The sequence below is a fragment of the Haliotis asinina genome, chromosome 10 (genome assembly GCF_037392515.1).
Source record: "Haliotis asinina isolate JCU_RB_2024 chromosome 10, JCU_Hal_asi_v2, whole genome shotgun sequence".
Classification (NCBI taxonomy): domain Eukaryota; kingdom Metazoa; phylum Mollusca; class Gastropoda; order Lepetellida; family Haliotidae; genus Haliotis; species Haliotis asinina.
This window is the reverse complement of record NC_090289.1, coordinates 25,624,525-25,647,180: the sequence shown is the minus strand read 5'-3', so window position 1 is coordinate 25,647,180 and position 22,656 is coordinate 25,624,525. Positions and strand designations below refer to the sequence as shown.

General features: G+C 38.0%; 1 protein-coding gene across 1 annotated transcript in view; it reads left to right on the top strand.

Annotated features, from left to right (window-relative positions):
- The first annotated feature begins 1,542 nt into the window (after positions 1-1,542).
- Positions 1,543-22,656, top strand: part of LOC137298350 (cardioacceleratory peptide receptor-like) — an 87,094-nt gene continuing 65,980 nt past the window's right edge. Inside the window, exon 1 of the mRNA XM_067830569.1 lies at positions 1,543-1,650. Within this exon, the coding sequence (XP_067686670.1) occupies positions 1,543-1,650 (108 nt within the window). The remainder of the gene's footprint in view (positions 1,651-22,656) is intronic.

Sequence of the window (22,656 nt, the reverse complement as noted above, 5' to 3'; positions counted from 1 at the left end):
CCCATATGGATTCAATGTGTGAAGCCCATTTCTGGTGTCCCTATCGTGATATTGCTGGAATATTGCTATTGATAAAAGCGTCGTTAAACCTCACTCACTCGCTCTTTACAGGCAACCCTAATAGTTTAAAAGAGTTTATAAGTGTTTTCCTAATTTGGCAAAATTCTGTTCAGTTGTATAGGAATAAATCCATGTTCACTTAATAACCAGAACGACACTGGATATATAGCCGTGGCACTCATTTATCAATCCTAAAACAGTGAAATCTTCTGCCTTGTTGTAATCATTCACAATACCATCACGTTATTTGTGTGTATCATTCATTTTCTTTTCCCGAGTCTTGAGAGCGAGTACAGATTCTGGTTGCCATTTCTTAGAAAATTAGATTTGCCCAATATATACAACATACTCAATTTATGTATAGCTTAACACACACTACCTTATCAATTTACATACAGTGTACAATTAATCACAGAAACCAAATCCATACGTTTATATTTAACTAAGGTATTTTTTCAGTCTGGACTATTTGCACGTTAGATACGTTCATGAATATATATACTAAATATATATTTTATTAAGAAATGTGTCTTGTCTTGGCAGACAAAATTTCATTACGAGACCGACCATGTCTACACTCTTCTCTTGACATTGTCCGGATCACGTTTTCAAGTAAAGTCATGTTTTTCATCTATTTTTTCAGAGCCCAGTCAGAACTTCCCCGCACGACAGACTCATAACTTAGAGCAGCACAAGATGGTCCAGTTGTAGAGAGACTCGTGACGATAGAAGCCATCGCATCATCACCATATGAAATCCTACGAGAAACTGGTTAGTTTTCACGGACCAGGAATATTACAAAATCATCGTCTTTTGTCACTCTTAGCTATATCTTACAGAGATTTCCTTGACGTGTTGGAGGACGATTACCATCTGTTATACCTCTGAACGGTATGCCCAATTTAGGGAAGTGAGTATCAGAAAACAGGATTTTGCATGCTTCGTCCTCTGAAGTGCAATATGGTCTCATTCATTACTTTCATCACACGCGTCTCTGTTTATTGCATTGCGGAATAAGACTTCTCCAGCCTTTGCTAATATACTCGGGATTTTATTAAGATGCTAAACGTATTTCTCCCTGCATTAGGGCGCCACCAGTACAAAAGTGAGTGTTGTGGAATAGTGATGGATCAGAGACTTCAGATTGGAGGATTTTTACTGTGAAAAAATTGTGCCAGGGTTTTTGTGGCCTTGGTGTCAACATCCCACTTCCTTCTCTGAATTCAAAGGGTCTTTGGAGGTTCCTGTTTTCATTGAATTATTGATAATCAACAGTAACAAATTCTAAACAATAACATTTTTTTCGGAACTGGTTTAGGATCAAAGAGACCATCGATTCCTCTGTGTTTGCGTCAGACCCTTGCTTTTAATCCTTTGCTATTAAGCTGACAGGTACAGATTTGAAGAAGAAGGCTGAAGTTAAGAGAAAACGGAGACATTTTGGAATTATTTGTGATTTCGGAGCGGAATTATCCTGCCAAAATGACCACACCATTATCAACAACGACGATGTATGACACCGGCTTCAACGACAGTGGTGTTACGGTATCAACGAACACCACGCCAACTGACGTTTTCTACTTTTACAAGGTATGTATCAATACAACAAGCATGTGAAATATTCAAACATGTTTGCAGCCGATGCCGGTAAAACTAAAAGATGAAGACCATTTTAAGAAAATTCATATTATTCCTTGATCCACATCATGAACAAGCATCCAATGTCATAGGGGAAGGTCACGTGCAATAATCGACGTTACGTCACTAGATCTTTTTCGCCGCCTACATCATCAAATCCTTATGGCTCATATTCCCAACCTCATTCCCCACGCGACTATAGATATCCAGACAATACAACAGGTGATCTATTAAATAAGAACAAATAATGTCAAAACGAAATGAGGTTTTATGAATATGTGTGTCTGACACATGATCATAACTCCTTACTGTCGAGATGTGGGAGTGAGTGAGTTTGGTTTTACGTCTAAAAGTTTGATGGGATGTACATGTATACAACGTTCTCCCTTGTCTTCCATTCGTACCTTATAACACTCAACGTGATACTATAGAATCTGATGGAAAATGATGTTGTGTACACGAGAGTGCAGTACATCTGAAATGTTGCATATGGTATATGATATTGTTTTGAGACATTGAAACAGCTGTGTCTCGATGTTATTAAACATTTTATAAAATTCTTGCCAATACACAGAGGCGATAAATCGAATTGTTAATATGATAAATTTGGACTACGAATTGTATATTCTATCCTTTGCGGAGTAGAATACTTATTGGTTTTACCCAATATACTTGTATGATATTTATGATACGGAAACATACGAGGGTAATATTCCCTCTTTTAGAAGAAAGATTAATGCCCTTTTTAAAGTAATTTCACGCAATGAAGTGGCTTCAGAAACCGCACACGAATATAATAATTTACTTAATCTCCCAGTTCATCATATGGCTATTTTAGCTTACAGAGCGCATTGTGAACTCACAGAGACTCAGTGAAGAATATTTGTTAATGCAAAATGGCAACATTCAGCAACAGTTTATCAAGAACAGGGGCATTTTATCGATGTATAGAATTTGAAAGTACCCTGTTGTGCGATCGAACGGTGATACCAAGTTGCCGGTTCATCGCACCTGGAACATTATTTGTGTAGTGCATTTCGTTCATGTCATTTTGATTACAGATTGTTTATTTTCTTGATGGGTCTTGAAGGAATCGTTTATGATTCATATTACTGGAACAGCAATGTGGCATTTTCCAAACAAGTGCCCAGAGACATCTGACCTTGGTCATGTTGTAATAACGTAATGTCTCCAATGTGTGTTTGTGAAGACATTCGTTTCCAGAGTTATGTAACAGAAACTTGATATTCATAGCACTTGCCTCTCGCCCATCCAGGACTTTTTGCACTTTGGATTTGATCAAATTTTGCACTAATCATGAATGCTTGAACATGTGTGCATTAACGGCTGACCATTCTGTCCAAAGGAATTCACTCTCTATTGAAAATGATATAAGCCACTCTCCAATTCGTTGCTTCTGTGCTGGTTATCTGATCTGTGTGCGCAACGACTTTGTGCTTTGTACATCGGAGCCAAGTTAAAACGTTTTTCCGTTATATCTTGATGGAAATGTGACTTTTGAGTACCGGAAGTCGCAATTTAGCACTTTTTGTGGTGCCTGCTGGTAAAAAATAGCAACAGACGTATAAGACCTCTCCCCACCACCAAAAGAAAAATGTCCTGCATGTACTACATCACAAAAGAGGTAAAGTAGCATCTCCTAGGAGGGGTACAAATCTCTGATTATAACTTTCTGATTCCATTTTTATATGTCTTTAATTATTTTACCTTTCATATCTACCACAAAAAAGTAGACGGAAATAGTTCTACATCTGCATCCAACTTACGTTTTTGCAATGCCAGATATATAAGTATTATACATGCCTGTCCTTGATCAATTGCTCCTTTATATAAAAATATTTCTTACATCTGATTTCAGTTATTTAAGATCTCACCGTAATCAGAAGTACACAAACGATGACCTCACATGCATGTATTACCCAGTCAGTTACCGCGCCATTTCATGAAATAGACTATGCTTTCAAAATAGGCATTTACTGACATGTAATAAAATGGTTTATTCAATGTCATGATACAGTGCAACTGAATATACTTGTCTTTGTTGGAATTCGTAAAATCATTATGGTAGATGAAGGCAACAAGAGCGTCTTTTGTCTAGTGAACTTTGACCGGAAGCATGTGTGTATTAATCATCTGATCATTATCGAAGCAAGAAGTATTAAAGTACCTTCACTCAGTGAAGTGTGGATCATTAACATTGTTAATACAATCATTATTACAGAGGTGTAACTTAGTATACTTTTTTCTATTAAATTTTAATGAATGGCAGTGAATTCACTTGAATTTGTACATAAAATGCAAATAGTTTCATTCTAGTTAAAGCATTCCTCGATCAAGGTGATATTTCTATCATGGGTACAATGTGTGAAGCCCATTCTTCGTGTCCCCAGCAGTGACTTGGATAAAAGAGTCGAACACCATGCTCACTCCCTTCTAGCCTTTGAACCCATCATGAAGTGATCCACACAACGAGGGCATTCTATGTAGGTCAACTTCTTCATTATAAAGAGCACATTTCGGAATATAGTCTTACTGCGTCATCAGGTTAATGAAGCCAGGATGCATAGAATTTATACAAGACACCAGTGGGTAATTGGTGCTGAATTTTATTAGTATTAGCGTATAGTAAAATTGTGCTGAATAGTGTTCCCCAATGCAAAGTAGTTAATTGGCGCTGGTATTGGTATTGACTAATAGCCAATTGCAGCTGAATTATTTTCTTATTGCTCAATAGATAACTTGTGCGTAAAGGTATTAGTCTTGGGTAGTAGGTAACTCGTGCCGCCAAGTGTTGGTATTGGGAAATGCTTTGTTGGTGCGGGATGATGTTGGCATCCTGGTTTTTATTGACTTGATGTAGAAGTAAGCAAATACGACACGTTGCGTGTCACAGAATACAGTTGGCATCCATACATCTTACCCGTAATGGCTCATTTTGTATCACAGAGTTGTTAGTGTTTGTTTCTAGCCGTGTTTGTTCGTTTGTACAGATATGAAAATCGTACACATGCAAATTTGACGTCATACACCATTCATGTTTCAAGAGCGAATATTGGACAAACAACTATGGTCACACGGAAGTGCAAGTGGCGATGCACTCTGAAAACATTCATTATTAGCATGTCAACATTCATTGACTACTATATATCTCCCATGTTTTCGGTCATAAAATAAAAATGAGTATAACTGGCAAGTGTCATCTACCATCCACGCAGTCTTCTGCACATCATTCATCTGCTGTCTCACAGACAGCAAGTTTTCGTGTAATGAAATCCATCATATATTGTTAACATTATGACGTTTGTAAGTACAAATTCTTAAACGTTCTTCTCACATCTCGCTTAGGCATACAACTTTGAAATAGCTTTGTTGCCGTCAATGTTGACAATTGTATGACCGAATCTACATGGCATAAATGACCTTCACCTTTTGCGTACCCCTATTTGCAACCGTTAATAATAGGGTACTGAAACACACTTCATCTAATTCTAATTTTAAGTGAGGTTTTAGTTAAAAACGATTTGAAACAGTAATGCAACAACAATGCAAATATTATCAAATCTCTGGGCATATTCTTTAAGCTTGTAAACAATGAAAACCTGCACTAGTTCCCCAAAGTTGTGTTTGCAAGTACATTTTTAGCATCAGCAGATGTGCTGTTGTGTGACTAGACTTATTTTCCGTAAATGAATGTATTTTCAGTATGTTCCGATCTACATCCCCCAGTATTGTTGTGTAGCGTTCGACTACAAACCTTTTCTATACAAATATATGGGTAGCGAGTGCTACTGAGTGGTAGGACATACGTACCCCTTTGGTGAAACACCCAGTGTCATCAAGAATATTCAGTGGTAAATGGCTATATGTTTTCCGATGACGTTCGCATCGAAAGTATTTTTTTCTTTTCGAAAACGAGTGAGGATGGTTCCTATTTGTCGTGGACGTGCATACGATCTTAAGCGTTGTATTTGACTTTAGAATTTGGATGGCAGCATCTGATGGTTTCTTGTTTCACCAAACCCTTGGTCTGGTACCATCATTGTCCATCTGCAATCTCTACACCTTTAACATTTTCTGCCCTGTAGAACTGTGGCATAATGTTTTAACTGAACAGCTGTTGTGAATGGCTCCCAAGTCCACACGTCTTGTGTAGGATTCCCATTGATCCATTAGGAGATTACCCTTGGACAATATTTGCAGCCGAGCTGAGTGAAGCATAATGTCATTTGAATGAAATCGATGGTAAACGATGTTTGAGAATCCAGTGATTCCTTAGACTTCACTTTGATGTTTTATTGTGTGCGTGTCAGGAGAACGTTGTTAATCCTGCCTCCATAAACCTATCATATAAATACAGATGGAAATGTATGTGTACATAGAACATTATTCATGCCATAAAGCTTTGAAAGCTTAAACGCCGAATTATTTATGGCTGTATTGTCATATTTTGTGTAAAATGTTTAACTCCAGTGCTGGCCCACTGAAATATCCTGCCGAGGTTTTTAACATGGATATCTAACTCACTGAAATACCATACGACGTTTTAACATGGATATCCAACATGCTGAGATACAATGCGGAGGTTTTAACATATATATCCAACTCAATGAGATACCATACCGACGTTTTAACATGGATATCCAACTCACTGAAATACCATGCCGAGGTTTTAACACGGATATCTAACTCACTGAGATACCATACCGAGGTTTTAACATGGGTATCCAACTCACTGAAATACCATACCGAGGTTTTAACATGGATAGCAAACTCAGATAACATACCGAGGTTATAAGACAGATATCCAACACGCTGAGGTACAATACCGAAGTTGTAACATGGATAGCCAACTCAGACACAGGATACTGACCACGCGCCGACTAATCCGTGTTGTATTTCCTAGTGACCTGCGCCCAAAGAGGGAAGCCGAACGCATCGTAGATCATTGGCGCGGCGTCTGCGATATGCAGACCATGAAATTAATTTACCGACTAAGGCGGTTTTTCACAAGATTAAAAACCGTTCCAGGAACTGTCAATTCTCCTGGGTTTAATTCCCCCTTTAAAATGATTTACAATATCCTTGTTCAAGTAGGCGAGTCATTCGAAGATATTTGGCCCGTTCACTGGCCTCAGGCATAAAATAGATAAGGACAGACAAACTTGGCGAGGTAAACATAATCGCTTGTTTGTATCATCCAGGGCCTTTCCCGTGGTACCCGTGTTGTCGATAGCATCTCATTCTTAGTCTCTCCAGAAAACCGCCTTCACATTGATAAATGATAGATTCAATATGATACAATTACATTCGGCAGCACATACGGCTGCGGTCAGTAGATAAGATACAATAATATAACGCCACTAAAGACGGTAGTTTTATGTTTGTGATTTCACGTTATTCAGGCTACTGGCGGGTGCACCATGAGGATAGATAATCTGTTATTAGTTGTTTCTTTGTCTATTGCTCCAGACATCAGTATCGTCTAGGTTCGATTCATTACATGAGTACAATGTGCTCAAATAATATTGCTTGAATACTGCTAAGCTTAAGATGGGCGTAAAACTAAACTAACTACCTCACTCACTCACCACGGAGCAGTCAGACACAATCACGCTGTGCCACGGCCACCTCGTACTAGCAACAGATGGGCTAGACAATCCGGTGATCGATGGTATGTTCATTGATAACAATACGCAACAAACCACTTCACCATGTTTGATCACCCTATTCCTGTTAGTCACCTGTAACGTCTATAATACAACGTCATGCAATAATCACTCGCTCATTCTAACGACACGACAAACACAGATTCTTCCTTGGAATCAATAGAACGCTAGAAGTCATGGAAACTGTACGTTGTTGACGTTTTCGTCTATCTACGTCAAAACAGGGTTGATGACATGTCAGGGTCACGGTAACGCCATCATTACCTCTGCAACGAAAATAGGAGACTTTTGGCCGTTAACAGTCACGTCAACGTCACATTTGTTAACAGTGCGCATTTGCAATAGTTTTGTCTTCGATTAAGCTCGACAATGTGATTACTCAGTCGCCAGCATATATCCTCTCATCACGAACGCGTGGCAATGTATTTGACTGATGATGATCGGGATGGGATGAGACATGGCATGGAGAGCGTCGACTGGCGTCAACGTTCACATTATTTACGAATGGGACCCATCAAAATCTACATACAAACGCCCTTCGCTCTCAGGTAAAAAGGTTTAAGGTTTAACAATACTATTTTGCTCGGCTACAATGATTTGAAAATGGTTAAAGGTCGCTTTTGGCGTTATTTTAGCAATATCACAGCAGGGAACAGATACATGGTCTTCACACAATTAAACGATGCTGTAAATGGGAGCTGAGCCTTCGGCGTGTAGAGTAAAAGCTTTAACCACCAGACTATCCCACAAATTTTATACCAAAAGAAAACATCTACCTTGACAGAAACAAATCTTTTCATATTTAACAATATCATATAGCAGTATCAAAGTATGGAAGTAATTATTTTCAGCCCAACAATTGGTTTGCGGTCAGCATCTTTAAACTGACGCTCTGCATACCTCCAATAACCCGAAGCTCTTAGCTATCATGGCTTATGGAATAGCGAATTCTTATTTTCACCATTCCAAGGATTTTATGCAACGTGATGTTTGAATTCCAACAAGTTTTTGAATGAAAACAAATTAAAAGCCCCCTGTCCAAATACAAATCGCATCCTGCTGTCTCTGACGTGTAGGTTTCTTTAGCCTTGAAGACGTCCAGGACAAGCCTGTCGCTCTTGATAGTCCCTGGTTTCTGGCAATCAATCAAACACGTTTTCTGAAAAACAACACATCACACAAACTGGGTTGTTTGTGAGGTTTTCAGAACGTCAAGAATACACTGATCACCAGATATCTCCAGCTTGGACGGTTTTGACGATAAGAAGCAATCACCTGTCATGAGATTGTACCGTTTGAAAAACAAATGTGATGAGTTAAGGTGGCAAGGTCGTGATGGTCCTTTAGTGTTCTTGTGCTGTTGCTATTTCCAGTTTTGTTTGTAATGTTGACGCGAACGAAACAGTACGCAATCTGTTACACATATGCAACTAGTAAGGAGCAGTTTGAGCCTTGAACCTTTATACAACTGTTATGGGTAGTTATGTCTCGTCTCCTGACAGATTTAGTTCGGCGACATCCGATGATGGCATTTTGAGTTGTTCATGTATATCATGAATGTATTAAGGTGGGAGATAATTATTAAGATCGAAAGATATGACGACATATCAGATGATGAACTTTTGACGCACTGACTTCCAGTCCCTATTGGTGTTACTATTAGCGCAGTAAGACCACCTCAATCTCTACGTTTCCAAATAAGTCCATCTTGTTTTCAACTTGATTCTGTTTGGGATCCACACGTTTATGTTTTTAACTAAAGTAGTAACATTTAATGACACGTGTCTTTTGGGATGTTTGTACCACATGAAACTGACAAGTCGTGTTATAACTGAACTCCTTTATAAACTGGCGTTAAATCAATCACTGTCACTCATCTATTACTGTTTTCTATTCTAGGTTTTTAGCTGTTAGTTTTTCTGTCACCACTCGAACAAGTCAGGATTACAGAATTATTTAATAAATGACTCGTTACTGAGAAGAACAGCTAACTGAAAATGTCATAACTCGATAAATGGCATCGGGGCTCTCTACATTAGACCAAAGCTGTCAGTTTGGGTTCGGGCTCACCGCCTTGAGTACACATCATCCAGGGGAAACTACACGGTGCATTGTGTAGGCGTTCAACTGGTTAATGACGAAGATCACTGGGACGTTCAATGCTCATTGATTTAGATCAAACGTAAACTTTCTCATGAAGGCGTTAACTCTAGCGGTATTTTTGTCGAACATCAATGAATCTGATACAGAATCAGGTTCTAATTTTCTCTTCTAAGGATCATGTTAGACGAATGTATGCATTAGATGGACTCGGATTCTCATGAATTATTACAAGACGATTACGGTTAATGAAAATGCAGTTGAGTTGAATTTAATGCCACGCGGTAGAAGTTCGTGGTGTGCTGTCGGAAAAATCGGAATGAAAGGTGTTGCATTATCAGGTGCAATTACAACAAAGATTAAGCGCCAGCAAAGTCTTCAGTTAATAACCTAACCTTCGTCTTTGACTTTCCCAAAGCTTGACTTAAAATCTCACGCCCAAACTCATTTATTCCGGAAAGTTAATGTCTCTTCTCTGTCATCCAGCCAGACATGATATCAAGTGACTCATATCTCACAAGGATATCTCATACGCAGTTCAAACGTATGTAAAATATTTTGAAGGGCCTTTGGCGTGGTATTTAAGTGCATTGAATCTAGCCCAGCGTTATGCAGATGACAATACTTTTCTTCATCTTAGCCTCGTCATCCTTCTCCTCCAGTTTTCACCTCCTCGGTGGAGGTAGAGTATCCCAGCGGTTAAAGCGTTCGCTCGTCACGCCGAAGAGTCGGGTTTGCGCATTTCTGGTGTACCGTGTGGCTTAAAACTAAATTCACATACAATTCTTCATCATCGTTGTCTACGTTATCATCAACGTTATGTCTTGTGTGATATATCTCTACAAATTGAGAGTTAGGACTAACCAATATTAAGAATGCTTTAAGGCCAATTCATGGGACGATGTTTACAATGTATATGCCAGTTTGCATATGCTGTTTTAACACCATATTGTGCAAATTTCAAAAGAGTAAAGCAGGTGCATATGTATAAGAACGCACAGTTAATATGTTTCATAAAACCGATTTATCAAAGTTACAAATGTTATTGATAAAAATTGGATTCTTTCAATATTGGAACTGGTGCGAAAAACAGCTATCCAATTCTGAAGAACTTACGAGAGAATCGATTACGTAGTGTATAGAGAAAAATAATTTGCAAGATGAAAGCGTTAATTCTGAATGGATGATCAAAACTCGTGTCATGTAATAGCTTGACTGGTGATTCAAGGTTCACTGGTGCTTACGTGTTAAAAGTTTTACAATGAAATATTCTGTTTCATACAAAACAAGATTCTGTTTTATTGATTTTCGACCTTCTATCAATGACATAGACAAATGAAATATATCGCTCTATATCTCTCTGATTTAAAATGTCATTAAAACTACAATGAAAAACACTCCAATAGAATGAGTCTGAATAGGAACATATTCTCTTCATCCTTTCACTACAGTTCTGAAGTAAGAACACAATTTATAACATCTTTGTAACATGAAAGCACAATTCAGCAAATGGATTAACATTATCTGCTATATCTGGTTTTCGATTGATCATTCAACTTTGATAAACAATTTGTATCCTCACAATAATCTGACTGCTGAACGTCTTCAGTTACTATTTGAACCCCCATCCTTCCCTTTGTATGCAATTTGTATTGATAAGAATATTGTGAAAGAATGTAAACTGTGTTGAATGATTTACATAAATTCTTTATGCCTCTCTGCGGTGAGATACCGAACCATTCCTAGTACTTCTGCAATCGTTGACCGTTGAGAATACTGAGGTTCAATTAGCGCTGTTATCATAACATTTGGTTAACAGTTGTGATAACATTTGGCGGTTTTAATTATATCACATTGTTATGTGGTACACAAAAGACATCATTAGATATTTATCAACTTCCAGATATAAAAACCTTCATTCTGATGTCTCCTTGCTGTGTTGATGTCGTGATACCCATGTGTGGTGTCCTATGTACCTTAACAGCATTGCCTGGAACGTGACGGCGTTACGTGTTATCGTACATGGCCACAGGGTAACCGATGCCTATACTACGGGCTTGCGTCTCACAACGCACTTCTAGCACAACGCAAATCACAACTGTTCTTTAACGTATAGGTTTTGTGTATAAGGATCGAAAAGCTGCCAACGCTACGTTGCTAGTTCGAACTGATTGTGCGAAATAGCCACTGGTCAGCTAACCTTGCTTAGCAAAAATCCAGTCGGGCAAGTAAATCTCCTCAGTCATTGGTCCGACTGGCTAGTGAATTTTCATGGTGTCATGATATAAATATATTACTTTCTACGACTTGGTAAGTTATAATACACTTTTAAACCATGCAAGATTATAGCCTGATGACATGTTCATCATATTAGCAGCTTCATTATGAAATGTCGTGCCGACAATATCTTATTCTCATATGCATCAATCCTTTGCTTAGTTTCTTCATTCAAATTACCTGCTATTGAAATGTTTTGTGGGCAAGTCACTTCCAGACATAGCTAGTTCGACTGGCTAGCAAAATTTGGAAACTATTTCGCGCACTGACTTCGAACCCAGATTCACCTTCATTATGACCTTGGTTGGTCAGTGCATATGTACCTGAGCATGCGGTAATGGATGGTCAAAGAACTGCAAGACGAGTAGACGTGAATATAAATTTAGAAATACTTTTCAAAGTTAAGCACATCCTACGTACTGGGTCGTATAAGAACAGGCCATTGCTCCTTCCCCGTTGGTCGTACAAAGGTTAGGGTATGTATTGATTCTATGACAAAAATTGTACGTATATCATAAGATACTGGCTTCTGGTGGTGAACAATATTGTCCTCAACAGACTGATTCCCCGCACATATCAATCAGTGTCGGCAATAATCGGTAGTACGGAGATGCAAGAAAACGATTATCTTACAAATAGCCAGAAAAGCCCTAGCATTTCCTGAAAATAGCCATAAATATTTCAAAGGCATGACATTACCAAACCTTATCTGACTATGGTTAATCCTTTGGGACATTGGGCTTTGAATGACAAGATTATCGTCATTTTTTAAATCATGAACACTAATTAATTTATATCAGTACCAACTGACGCTTTGGTGTGAATTCTTACTTTTGATAACTTTGAAATTATTACAGTACAGAACATGGTTGAGTGTGTTGATCATATGTTACGTTGAGGAAATGTATGATCATATTGTAAAATAGGGAGGTATTTATAATGCATTTGTGTCAAAATGAAATTCAAGAGAATGATATTTTCTGTTGGAAATTTTGTTGACTCACCAAACTAATGTTTAGATATCTAAACTGTTTTAAAGGGCCACATGTAACTATTCAATCCAGCATCATGTTGACAGCCAAGATGTTTCATAACCAAGAATACTTGATTACATGACAGAACAATTACCTTAAACACCTCCTTCTTCATGTGCTGAAAACAGAGTGAAAACTATCTCATTGCACTTAACAAGGAAGAAAATCGGGAAATAACTGACACGTCTTTGAATTCTCATTACGATAAAAGAATAAATCTTTTAAGACTTCAAATATAGATTGCATTCAGAAGACTGACATGATGGTGTTGATCAGCAATAGTGTCCCAATGGTTTATTTGGATTACTGCCAAGGTTTCTCGATGCATTCAGTAAATAAAAGATTAATGTAACTTTGGCCAGTGCATCTTTGCACCACTAATAGCAATGTCATTTCATCTTCTGTAGTAATAAGATGATAATCACACTCTCCTGTTTGATGTCCTAATATGGCATTAATGTCAATGAAGGTTACTATGAAAACATATGAACTAGTCTTGGAGTCTGAAGCGAGGTCCTCTGAGCATTCAGCAATATCAACGTAAGAGTACCTGTAATACTCTAATTCTGATTTCCATCAAATGTATTAGCGCTCTGTTACAAATTAACACACACTGGTCGATTCGGTTTGCGGATAGGTGTTCTGACATGGGAAGAGTCCTTTCTGTGTATTCCAAAACATCAGCGGAATCCAAGGTTTGATGCAGTTTCTGCAGGGAGATAATTAGTTATTTGCAGAGAGGATTTACATTTGAATTTTAGAACCTGCTTGGTCAGTGATTTACGAAGATAACTTTCCAAAGTTACAATGAGGAGTGCTATAGATGAGGAGTGCTATATTAGTGAGGGAGTTGAGTTTTATGCCGTTTTAAAGTAATATTCTCGTAATATCATAGGGGGACACCTGACACTTTTCTTTACACATTGTACACATGCGGGGAATTGACATTTCTGGAGTCCCTCAACGTGATATCGCTGGGATATTGCTGAAACCAAACTCAGTCACCTAGTACCAAACATCTATACGAAAGGAATCGTGAATTATGTGGCAAAAGGTGCCCAAAAAACAAGCAAACAATGAAATAAAGTGATGCCTTAAAGGAGCACTATCTTTATCACTAAAGTCCCATTTCGGGCTAGGTGGAGATGACCTGATGTTCCTCCTGTGAAACTAAGACCATGCTTCCATGCCATTAGGGTAGACATTAATTATTAGATTCATTTCAAAGACTTATATCAAATGTGTGGGACTGTCAATTAGACCCGCACCAGAAATCAACTGCAACGTGTATTTGGAAGAACCGTTAGAAATGAGAAAGACTGATGTACAGTTGGTCTCTCCATTCTCTGTGCAAGAAAACTGAAAATAGTTTTAATTCAGTTAAATAATTCACCAAGAGGCAAGATAATCACTCACTAATCACATTAGCCCTTCAGGAGCTATCATCCGAAAAACCTACAACTGTATTGTTTACGCCCCTGTCTGTTTCTTAATGAGAAATTGTTTGATGATTTACTTGCCTAGCAAACAAATTAAACTTTGCATCCTGTAACTCACCTGAGTCATTATGATGATGCATCGGTGTTGTGCTGTAGATTACACAAGATGCAATATTGTTAAAGGTCAGGACATGGATGAGAATGCGCGGTGCCGGTAGCTGTCATTACAGTCTCATCAAGGCTGATAAACAAGGGGCTTTTGTTTGGTTGGAATATATCCGAACATTTTATGGGAGCCAGTGTAAATTGAACTTCTGCGTAAGTTACTAAAGTGGTATGGGGCAGTGGGGTAGCCTAGTGGTTAAAGCGTTCGCTCGTCACGCCGAAGACCCAGATTCGATTCCTCACATGGGTTCAATGTGTGAAGCCTATTTCTGATGTCTCCTGGCCTGATATTGTTGGAATATTGCACCCACTGACGTCATATGTCAGCCCATATCACCCCTTATAGTAAGTTTGGAAAGCAGTATTCGTAGGTTCCGTTTGTTTTGTTCTTGTTTTCTTATGGCCCGTGTTTTGTAAGAATATTTCGGAAATCAGCGTAAAAACCGTTACTTACTCACTCATTTTCCCGAATTAGCTGAGCCATATTGCTTTCTCTGAGTTATTCATCCTGTCGATGACGTCAAACACGTTTAGGTCAGATATGTGCAATAGTTCCACTAGAAAATGTCTCTCCTTGTGCTCGAGGCCTGTTTGTAGGTTCTTCAAATCATCTTCCGAGTTCCGGCATGAATCCTTTCTGATGTTCATGGCATTATCATTGTTAACATATTTTTCAAAATGACGAAAAATCCAACTGTCTGTCTCTTTGTGTTTTAAATTGTAAATTATAATGTAATGCGTTGCATCACGGTTTGTCAGCTGGATGAGATAGGGAAATCCGAAATGATTCTGGTCTCGCATATCATTACCATTCATGAAACCAACGGGCAGGTTCAGACACAGCATGAATCCACAAAAGAGCGAACCAGGGATTCATATGCCATTAAAAATAGGTGATGTTCGATTTTGCGAGCAGCCAGTGCCAAAGCATGTGAGAAAAAGGTAATATATATCCATACAGATAAAACATTGCCAAAGGAATGGAATAAATTGTCACATTTTGCCTCATTTTCTCTTCATCATTTGTTTCCTACGTGGCTTCACCGTTTGCATTTTATCTATCTTGTAAATCCAATATCCTTTACTTTTCTTGAACGGTATATTATTTCATATTCTCATGATGTTTAGTCGTGTCGATGCTACACCAAATCTGCATGTTCTTGTATTAGTCACCAATATGAATATATAAGTATAAAGTGGAAATCAAGCATACATAAAGATTCTTGAAGCTCTTTTCTTCAAGATCTTCTGATTAACCTTGGTCGGAAGATTTATTGAGGCTTTGTCTGTCCCCCTCTAATTCTGACGCCGGTTCGCATTTGTTCGCAACGCCAAAACAGATTGAAGGAATTGGAGGGTAGAAGAAAAGCATCCTCACCGGAAGTGGAAGGCGTCTCGTGTTGTTGAGCGTAGGAGATGACATATGATGGCGGGCAAAGTTTGTTTTTCTCCTCCTGGGGAATTTGTTTTCCTCCTCTTCTCCACCGGGTCAAAGAAGGTATACACTTGAAAATGTTTGATCAAAACATACTACAAACTTTATCAGAACGCTACTAGGCTGAAAAAGACGTTGTACTATTGGAAACAGGAGGCCAAAAACACTTGTATGAAATACGTCATCATGGAATAACGAGTTTTTCTTTGTTGTTCCTTAAACCACCACCCAGCTTCGATTTATGCTATCATTTACTCCGGCGATCTATTTCCGAATTAAAGCTGACATCGTTTGGATTAAAATATTTTCACTGGAGCAATCCTATCTTCATTCCGGAGATAGAGATGTGAGTTTGCGTTCAGGGTATTGATGTTTCAATCCAAATACCGTTAATCGTAAAAGTTTTTCAGATCACACCATATTGAATTAATTGATCATATGCACGCTAGCTCTGAACAATATCCGCTGTCTTTTTCACCTCTATGACTTAATTTATCGTCAAGGGTGTTCTAAAGCGGCACCTTTTTGTGTACTATACAGGCCAATTTGTCTCTGAAATTGCGCATTTTCTATCCATTTGGCAATAACGTTAAACAGGTTGTAAAACTTAATGTTGAGTAACGTTAACGAGTTGTAGCAAATTGTACATAGTATGACATTCATTGCAATATCTTAATGCAATATTGATTTTTAGAAGAATTATGGATTCAATATTATTTGTTCCTTGGCAAAATCATGAAAACTGAATTTGAACTGCCAGAGTAACTTATAAGCACTTTGATGCTTTCAAGGAGTTGATTTAACTCCTGTTGAAAGCCTGTATTTTAGTGCCTATACCTTTTATGTCAGTATTTCTATGGAGATGTCTAGAGGTTGTCATAACTCAATCACCCTTTACATATTAGATTTACAACGCTTGGCACAGCAGGTTCTTCAGTTTTAATACATTAGAATCATAACTATCTTCTCTATTTCTCAAAAACGTTATATCCTGGATGAGCATATACTGGCTTTTAGTTAGTGTTCATTGTAGTGTACTGTATTGAGTACTTGAGTGAGTGTGACCACATACTAAAATGAATTTGTTTGGGACGACAAGGTTTAGTGGTCATTCAAGAAGCATTTACACTTTTACATATGTTACATATCCTATAACGTCCTCGCTAGATGTCTCTGAAGAACACGAATGGACAATGAAACTGTTCCGTTAAATACTGATGAACCCCCATCAATTGCTTCCATTGTATGACCTTATTAATTTGATGATCGCAACCTGTTCTCTCGTTACGGGTCTGTTTTAAAATAATCCAGCTCATAGGTAACCAGTACCTTTAAACTGTATGGATTATTTTGCAAACCTAGTTCAGAACAGTTGAGTGAGGTAAATGGCTACATCTATGCTAGTAAAGGCAGTATACATGCTGACATCCTGACCAAACCGTTTCAGTCATGGAATTCGCTTTGTAGAGGCGTGCCAGAAGTCTGTGACCCTGAGTCAAATTTACACCTTTGTCCAGGTTATGATTGTTGGTGTGTAAAGATATTCCCCGTGTTTCACAAAGGATGGTGAACATCTATTGGGCACATCTCCAACAACACGCTGACGCGCCATGCAACATGAGAAATCGTATTCCATGCTGAATACATTGCACATTTCATATTCTCGGAATATTGATCTAGGACCAAGCAGAATTTACATTGAAGCAATCTTGATAAGAAAACTGAAGCAAAACTCATTCAGGATTTGTATAAAATAACTTCCTTGAAAGTACTAACATTGAAATACAAATCAAACAAACTTGTGCAATGAACTCCATGAAGATCACGTACCACATTTCTTAAAAGCATGTGCAAATATTGTGTATAAAATTCGGCAATTTTTAATTTTTAATCATTTATTTAACTCTTGATAATGTGTAGTATATGTCAAATGTCCAAAGGAATCTATACCCCTTTAAGGATAACCCTTGATCGGAAACTAAGTATAATAGTTTCGCTATCCAAAGTCCATTGTGTACTGTGATCCGACGAGGTTAACGGTACCAAAGATGTTCATTGTCGACAATACTGAAGCGGTCACGCTGGACAGAGGTTCTAAACATGATGGATTCGTATTTGATTTCTTATTTTGCAGGTTACAGATAACGTGATATCATCGGCCTTCAGTGGACTCAAGGATAGGAATTTGATGCATGCAACCAAACTAATAGTGCATCCAATATTAGAGTGGAATGTGATAATAAGTGTTGGTTGACCAGGTAGCCAAGATAATTAGGTAAACGTTGACACTCCATAATAGAACAATGAACACGTTCTTATCTTTTTGGGCTCTTTTTCTCTTCATGAAATGGCATAATGTGCCATTGATTTAAAACATTCATAAAATACAAATAATGAACCCAAGACTTAAACAGATGATGAATAGAAATTAGGGGAAATTTTATTCCATTCGTTTGGAAATGTTTTATCTCTAAGGATATGTATTAATTTTTCTCACATGCACTGACATTGGCTTTAACTCACTCACTCACTCACTGACATTGGCTAGTGGTATGCTCTCAAAATGAAATATCTCCTACTTTTTGAGCGGTATAGTATGGAAATCAGGAATTATAAAGAACACTGTTAATAAAATGGACATACGAGCAAGAAAAGTTACTCATTTTGTACCAAATTCCAAACTTTATCTATCTATAAAGCTGCATACATAGCCTAACCAGTCATATACTAACCGTACTGCCTCTTGTATACTTACTGCTACAGCTAACATCGAAAAACCACCCTTTCTCCCTAAGCACAGGAGGAACACTAGTAAGTAATCGCCTGGCACGATTCCTCACATGGGTACAGAGAATGAAGCATATTTCTGGTGCACACCGCCGTGATATTGCTGGAATATTGGTAAACGCGATACAAAATTAAGAAACCTTTTTTCCTTCACCCAAGCAAAAGAGTCGCGCGTCTACCATGCGATGGAACATCTCCCGGCGTTTTTCTCTGTTTCGCTGTATCTAGAGATCGCCAAAAATGATTCTTGTAACTTTGATGAGGATTACGTGGATAATACAGATGGTCGCTGATCCACCTCGTTAGGAGTTATTACTACGAAATATTTCAGGTCATGAGTCTATATCCTAGTAAATGTTCAGTTTTTTCGTTATCTATAAAGATATCATATAGCTGTAAAGTTCAATTACGAGATGCTGGAACTAATCTCTGTCTGGAATATACATACTTGTGTAACGAAGATAAAAACAAAATAACTGGAATCCTTATATGTGAATAATTTCCGTCAAAAGGCAAATGCTACTTGCAATTGATTATAAACTTGTTTAATCATGGACACATGTGTTACTGTACTATCCACTGTAGATGATTTGGTATTCAGTCCGAAGAACGGGTTCAATCAAAGGACACTTACTAGTTGCTGTTGTCACAATGACCATCAATGATTGAACATCACGTATAATTGAATTTCATGTATAATTGAACACTCTTTTGCGTCGAAATAGACCTGCTATTCTCTAGTCTTTAGTCTTCCCTCATTCTGAACAACAATGCCAATGATTCTGAATCAGGGGGTGTCCATACATTATGTCTCCCATTGTCATCAATAAACCAAATCCTTCAGCTAATGAAGGCGATAATGACTTAAGGATAGTGTTGTTGCAAGACACAACGGGTAAGCCACTAAGCTCCGGACATAAACACGACTCCGCCATTATGGCCAAAGGCTGGACAATGGTCACGTCAGTAGGGAGGTTGGACATTGATTAATATTGACAAACCGCTTCGTAAAAATACCTCGATGAGTTATGGCTACTCAGCTGGTAATTCAAGGATGTTTAATAGCTACTTCTGGAGCAACCCCAGCCAGGCGTATTTTGTCCAGGTATTTGAAACCAGAAATCGTAGTTCACCTCCCATAAGTACAGCTGTAAAGTGATAACCATCTCCTGGTAAAGTAGAGTTCCGCCTTTGTTGTTGGGTGATGAACCCTTTCTCTTGAAAGTCAGGAAGTGATGAAGCATGGTGCTGATACAAAGCAGCAGTAATTGTAATGGCCAAAGCTTGTGCTTAACTGTTTCCATTACCATTAGACATTGTGTTTATGAACAAACATATTGACACAAACATATTTTAACGTTACCATAACAGATTGGGTCTCGTGTAAGTTATGTGGGTGTATTTTCGTTTTCTAGATTCCATTATTTGTTAGGACTGTAATCGTGTTTATCATTGCTTTGAATACTACTTACTGTTGCCTTCTTACCTACTTAAGAAAGCATTTTCATGTATATCATTGTTTCTATATAATGCTTGCCGTTTTGTGTAATAACTAAGACAATTCTTCTGTTGAAGACAGATAGTTCATGTTGACTTGATGCTAAGATCAAATACAGGTTGAAAGATATGTGAACAATTAGGGAGAATAACAGAAGCAAATAATAGTCTACTACATCTTGATATTTCCAAATAATGAAAAGGCGGGGTATTTTACTTCATGGAAGTTCCTGCCCGAAGAGTAACACAATTCGATTGCGTGTACAATTAACGACATCTCTACTTAACAAAGGGTTAATGTCTTCCTAGTATACAACCAACATTTTCTTCCTGCTGGCATAAATATTTTGGTATGTCATAAATCTTGCTCAGCGTGTCCGGTCGATTTGGGTTTTGTGTCTTCAACTTCGACAAACATCTTGGACGCACAGTGTATCAGAAAGGGGCATGGCTCAGCAGTTTTGAGCAGGTAGACGTGTCGTCCATAGTTGTTTACAAATAGCATATACCTTGTCTTATCCGGTTGGTCAGTTAAGTTTTACAATAAACCCAAGCAAACATCTGCAAACGGGTGCATCTTACCTGTACGTTCAAAACAAAACAAACAAGCATTTTTTAGGTGGCATTAGTGTTATGCAAATTAAAGTCATCAATTACCTGAACAGAGGTATTTTCCCATTTGCTTGAAATGGACCTCTGAGCGCAGTGTTGTGGAAACCCATCAGGAACAATGTCAAGGACTGACGTAAGAGGCGTTATTCTAAATGGCAATGATAATGCTTTCGTGCGGAGAGCAGACATTCAGTATGCTGTTTTGGGTTACGTCAAAAATGATGTGAAATCATCCTCATTACACACACAAAAGTACCTTTCAGGACAACGGGTGTGCATTGGAGTGACATGATGTCAGGTTGGTTAATTTTAGTTTGTTGTTTTAATCCATTTCTGTCATGCACAAGTTAATGAACGTAAATTTAATGCCTGGCTGATATTTGTTACAAAGTTTTAAACTGGTCTTATACCTACAGATCTCGATCTGGGAACATTATAATTACAGACATTATTTGGCATGCAAAGAATTCGTTTCATGGACTGAGTTTACACCCGTTTCAATTTGGTGACTTTCAGGTATATCCGCTACGTCATAGCCCCATATTCGACATTGGGACATATTATTTACCATTGGGAGTATCAAGCTGTGAAAGGTCTTCTTTAGTGTGGTTAGTTTAGCTTACCTTTCTCGACTTGTGCCAAAATTTACTGATATATGGCCCGTGCTAGTTTCGATGTAGAGTACAGAAATACATAGAGAAAGGTACCGATTTATCTTACTATGTCTGCCAAAACATCCCTTGTTATGTCCAAACCACCAGACCAGAAAAGTCCCCCACTATCACATAATGCGATTATGTGTATACAGTTGATTTGTTCTTGACGTTTGCAGTCTGAATCCGTAGAGACGTCAGCATTTAGCTTTCGGACATGATTGCAAAGTGTCATTCTCATTCCAAATGTGCGGCTGGTGGCCACTTTTTTTGCAATGATATGGTGGTCTGAATTGTCATGTATGAATGTCTTGAGAGAACAGAATACGTGTAATTCTAAGTTGCTCGTCAAAACTTACATGTGTATGAAATATGTAAAGGTCGAAGTTCCTGAGAGGCATAGAATGTTAAAGCCCATTTTCTCATTATTTCATTATTTTTTTACACACGGTCAATTAAGACCATGATTCGTCGACCATTGTAATCAAAATTGAAACCTCAAAATGATCAGTAAACTACAAAATTGCAAAGGAGGAATATATCAAGAAATGCCATTTTTGTAAGGATTCCAATGAAACGAAAAGGTAGAGAATCCTTTTTTCCATTTGATCGAATGCTTTAACAGAATAAAGCATGGGCTACACATAAGCATCTATATCAGTGCTAGCATACTAATAGAAGCTTTACAGTAAGTGATAGTTGTGAGTGCGGCTCTAGGTACTTTTTTAGATAAAACTATTAAATATAACCTTAGTCAAATGTCATTAGTCCCTACTTCAGACAGTCCATTCAATTAGCTATAGTCGAGTGGGGCATTATGCCCACATCCTGTAAAAATAGGGTATAGCTAGCACATAATCTAGTCTATTGTAATAACCTGGAAGTAAGTGATCTAAATTTGATTGACATTTATCTGTTACAACATCCCTATTGCGCCAGAACGTCTGAAGGGTTCTTATCTGATATGTCTGTCACTCCAAACTCCAATCGTCACTTTCACGGGCTTATTTCACAGTCTGAGGCGTATTTTCAGTAACGGAAAGAGTAAGGGTTGCCCTGCTTACAGTCGGGAAGACTTTCGGCAATGCACGCTTACACAGATTGGTTAATGAACGAAATGATGAACAAGAACTATGTCTGGTGAAGATATCTGTTTGACATTGAAGCATTACTTGTTTTCATATTGGCACGGGTTATATTGTATGTAACCCAAACTACGAGGTAATATACGTCAGTGTGTACATCTGTTTGCATATTCTACCCATTAAATCC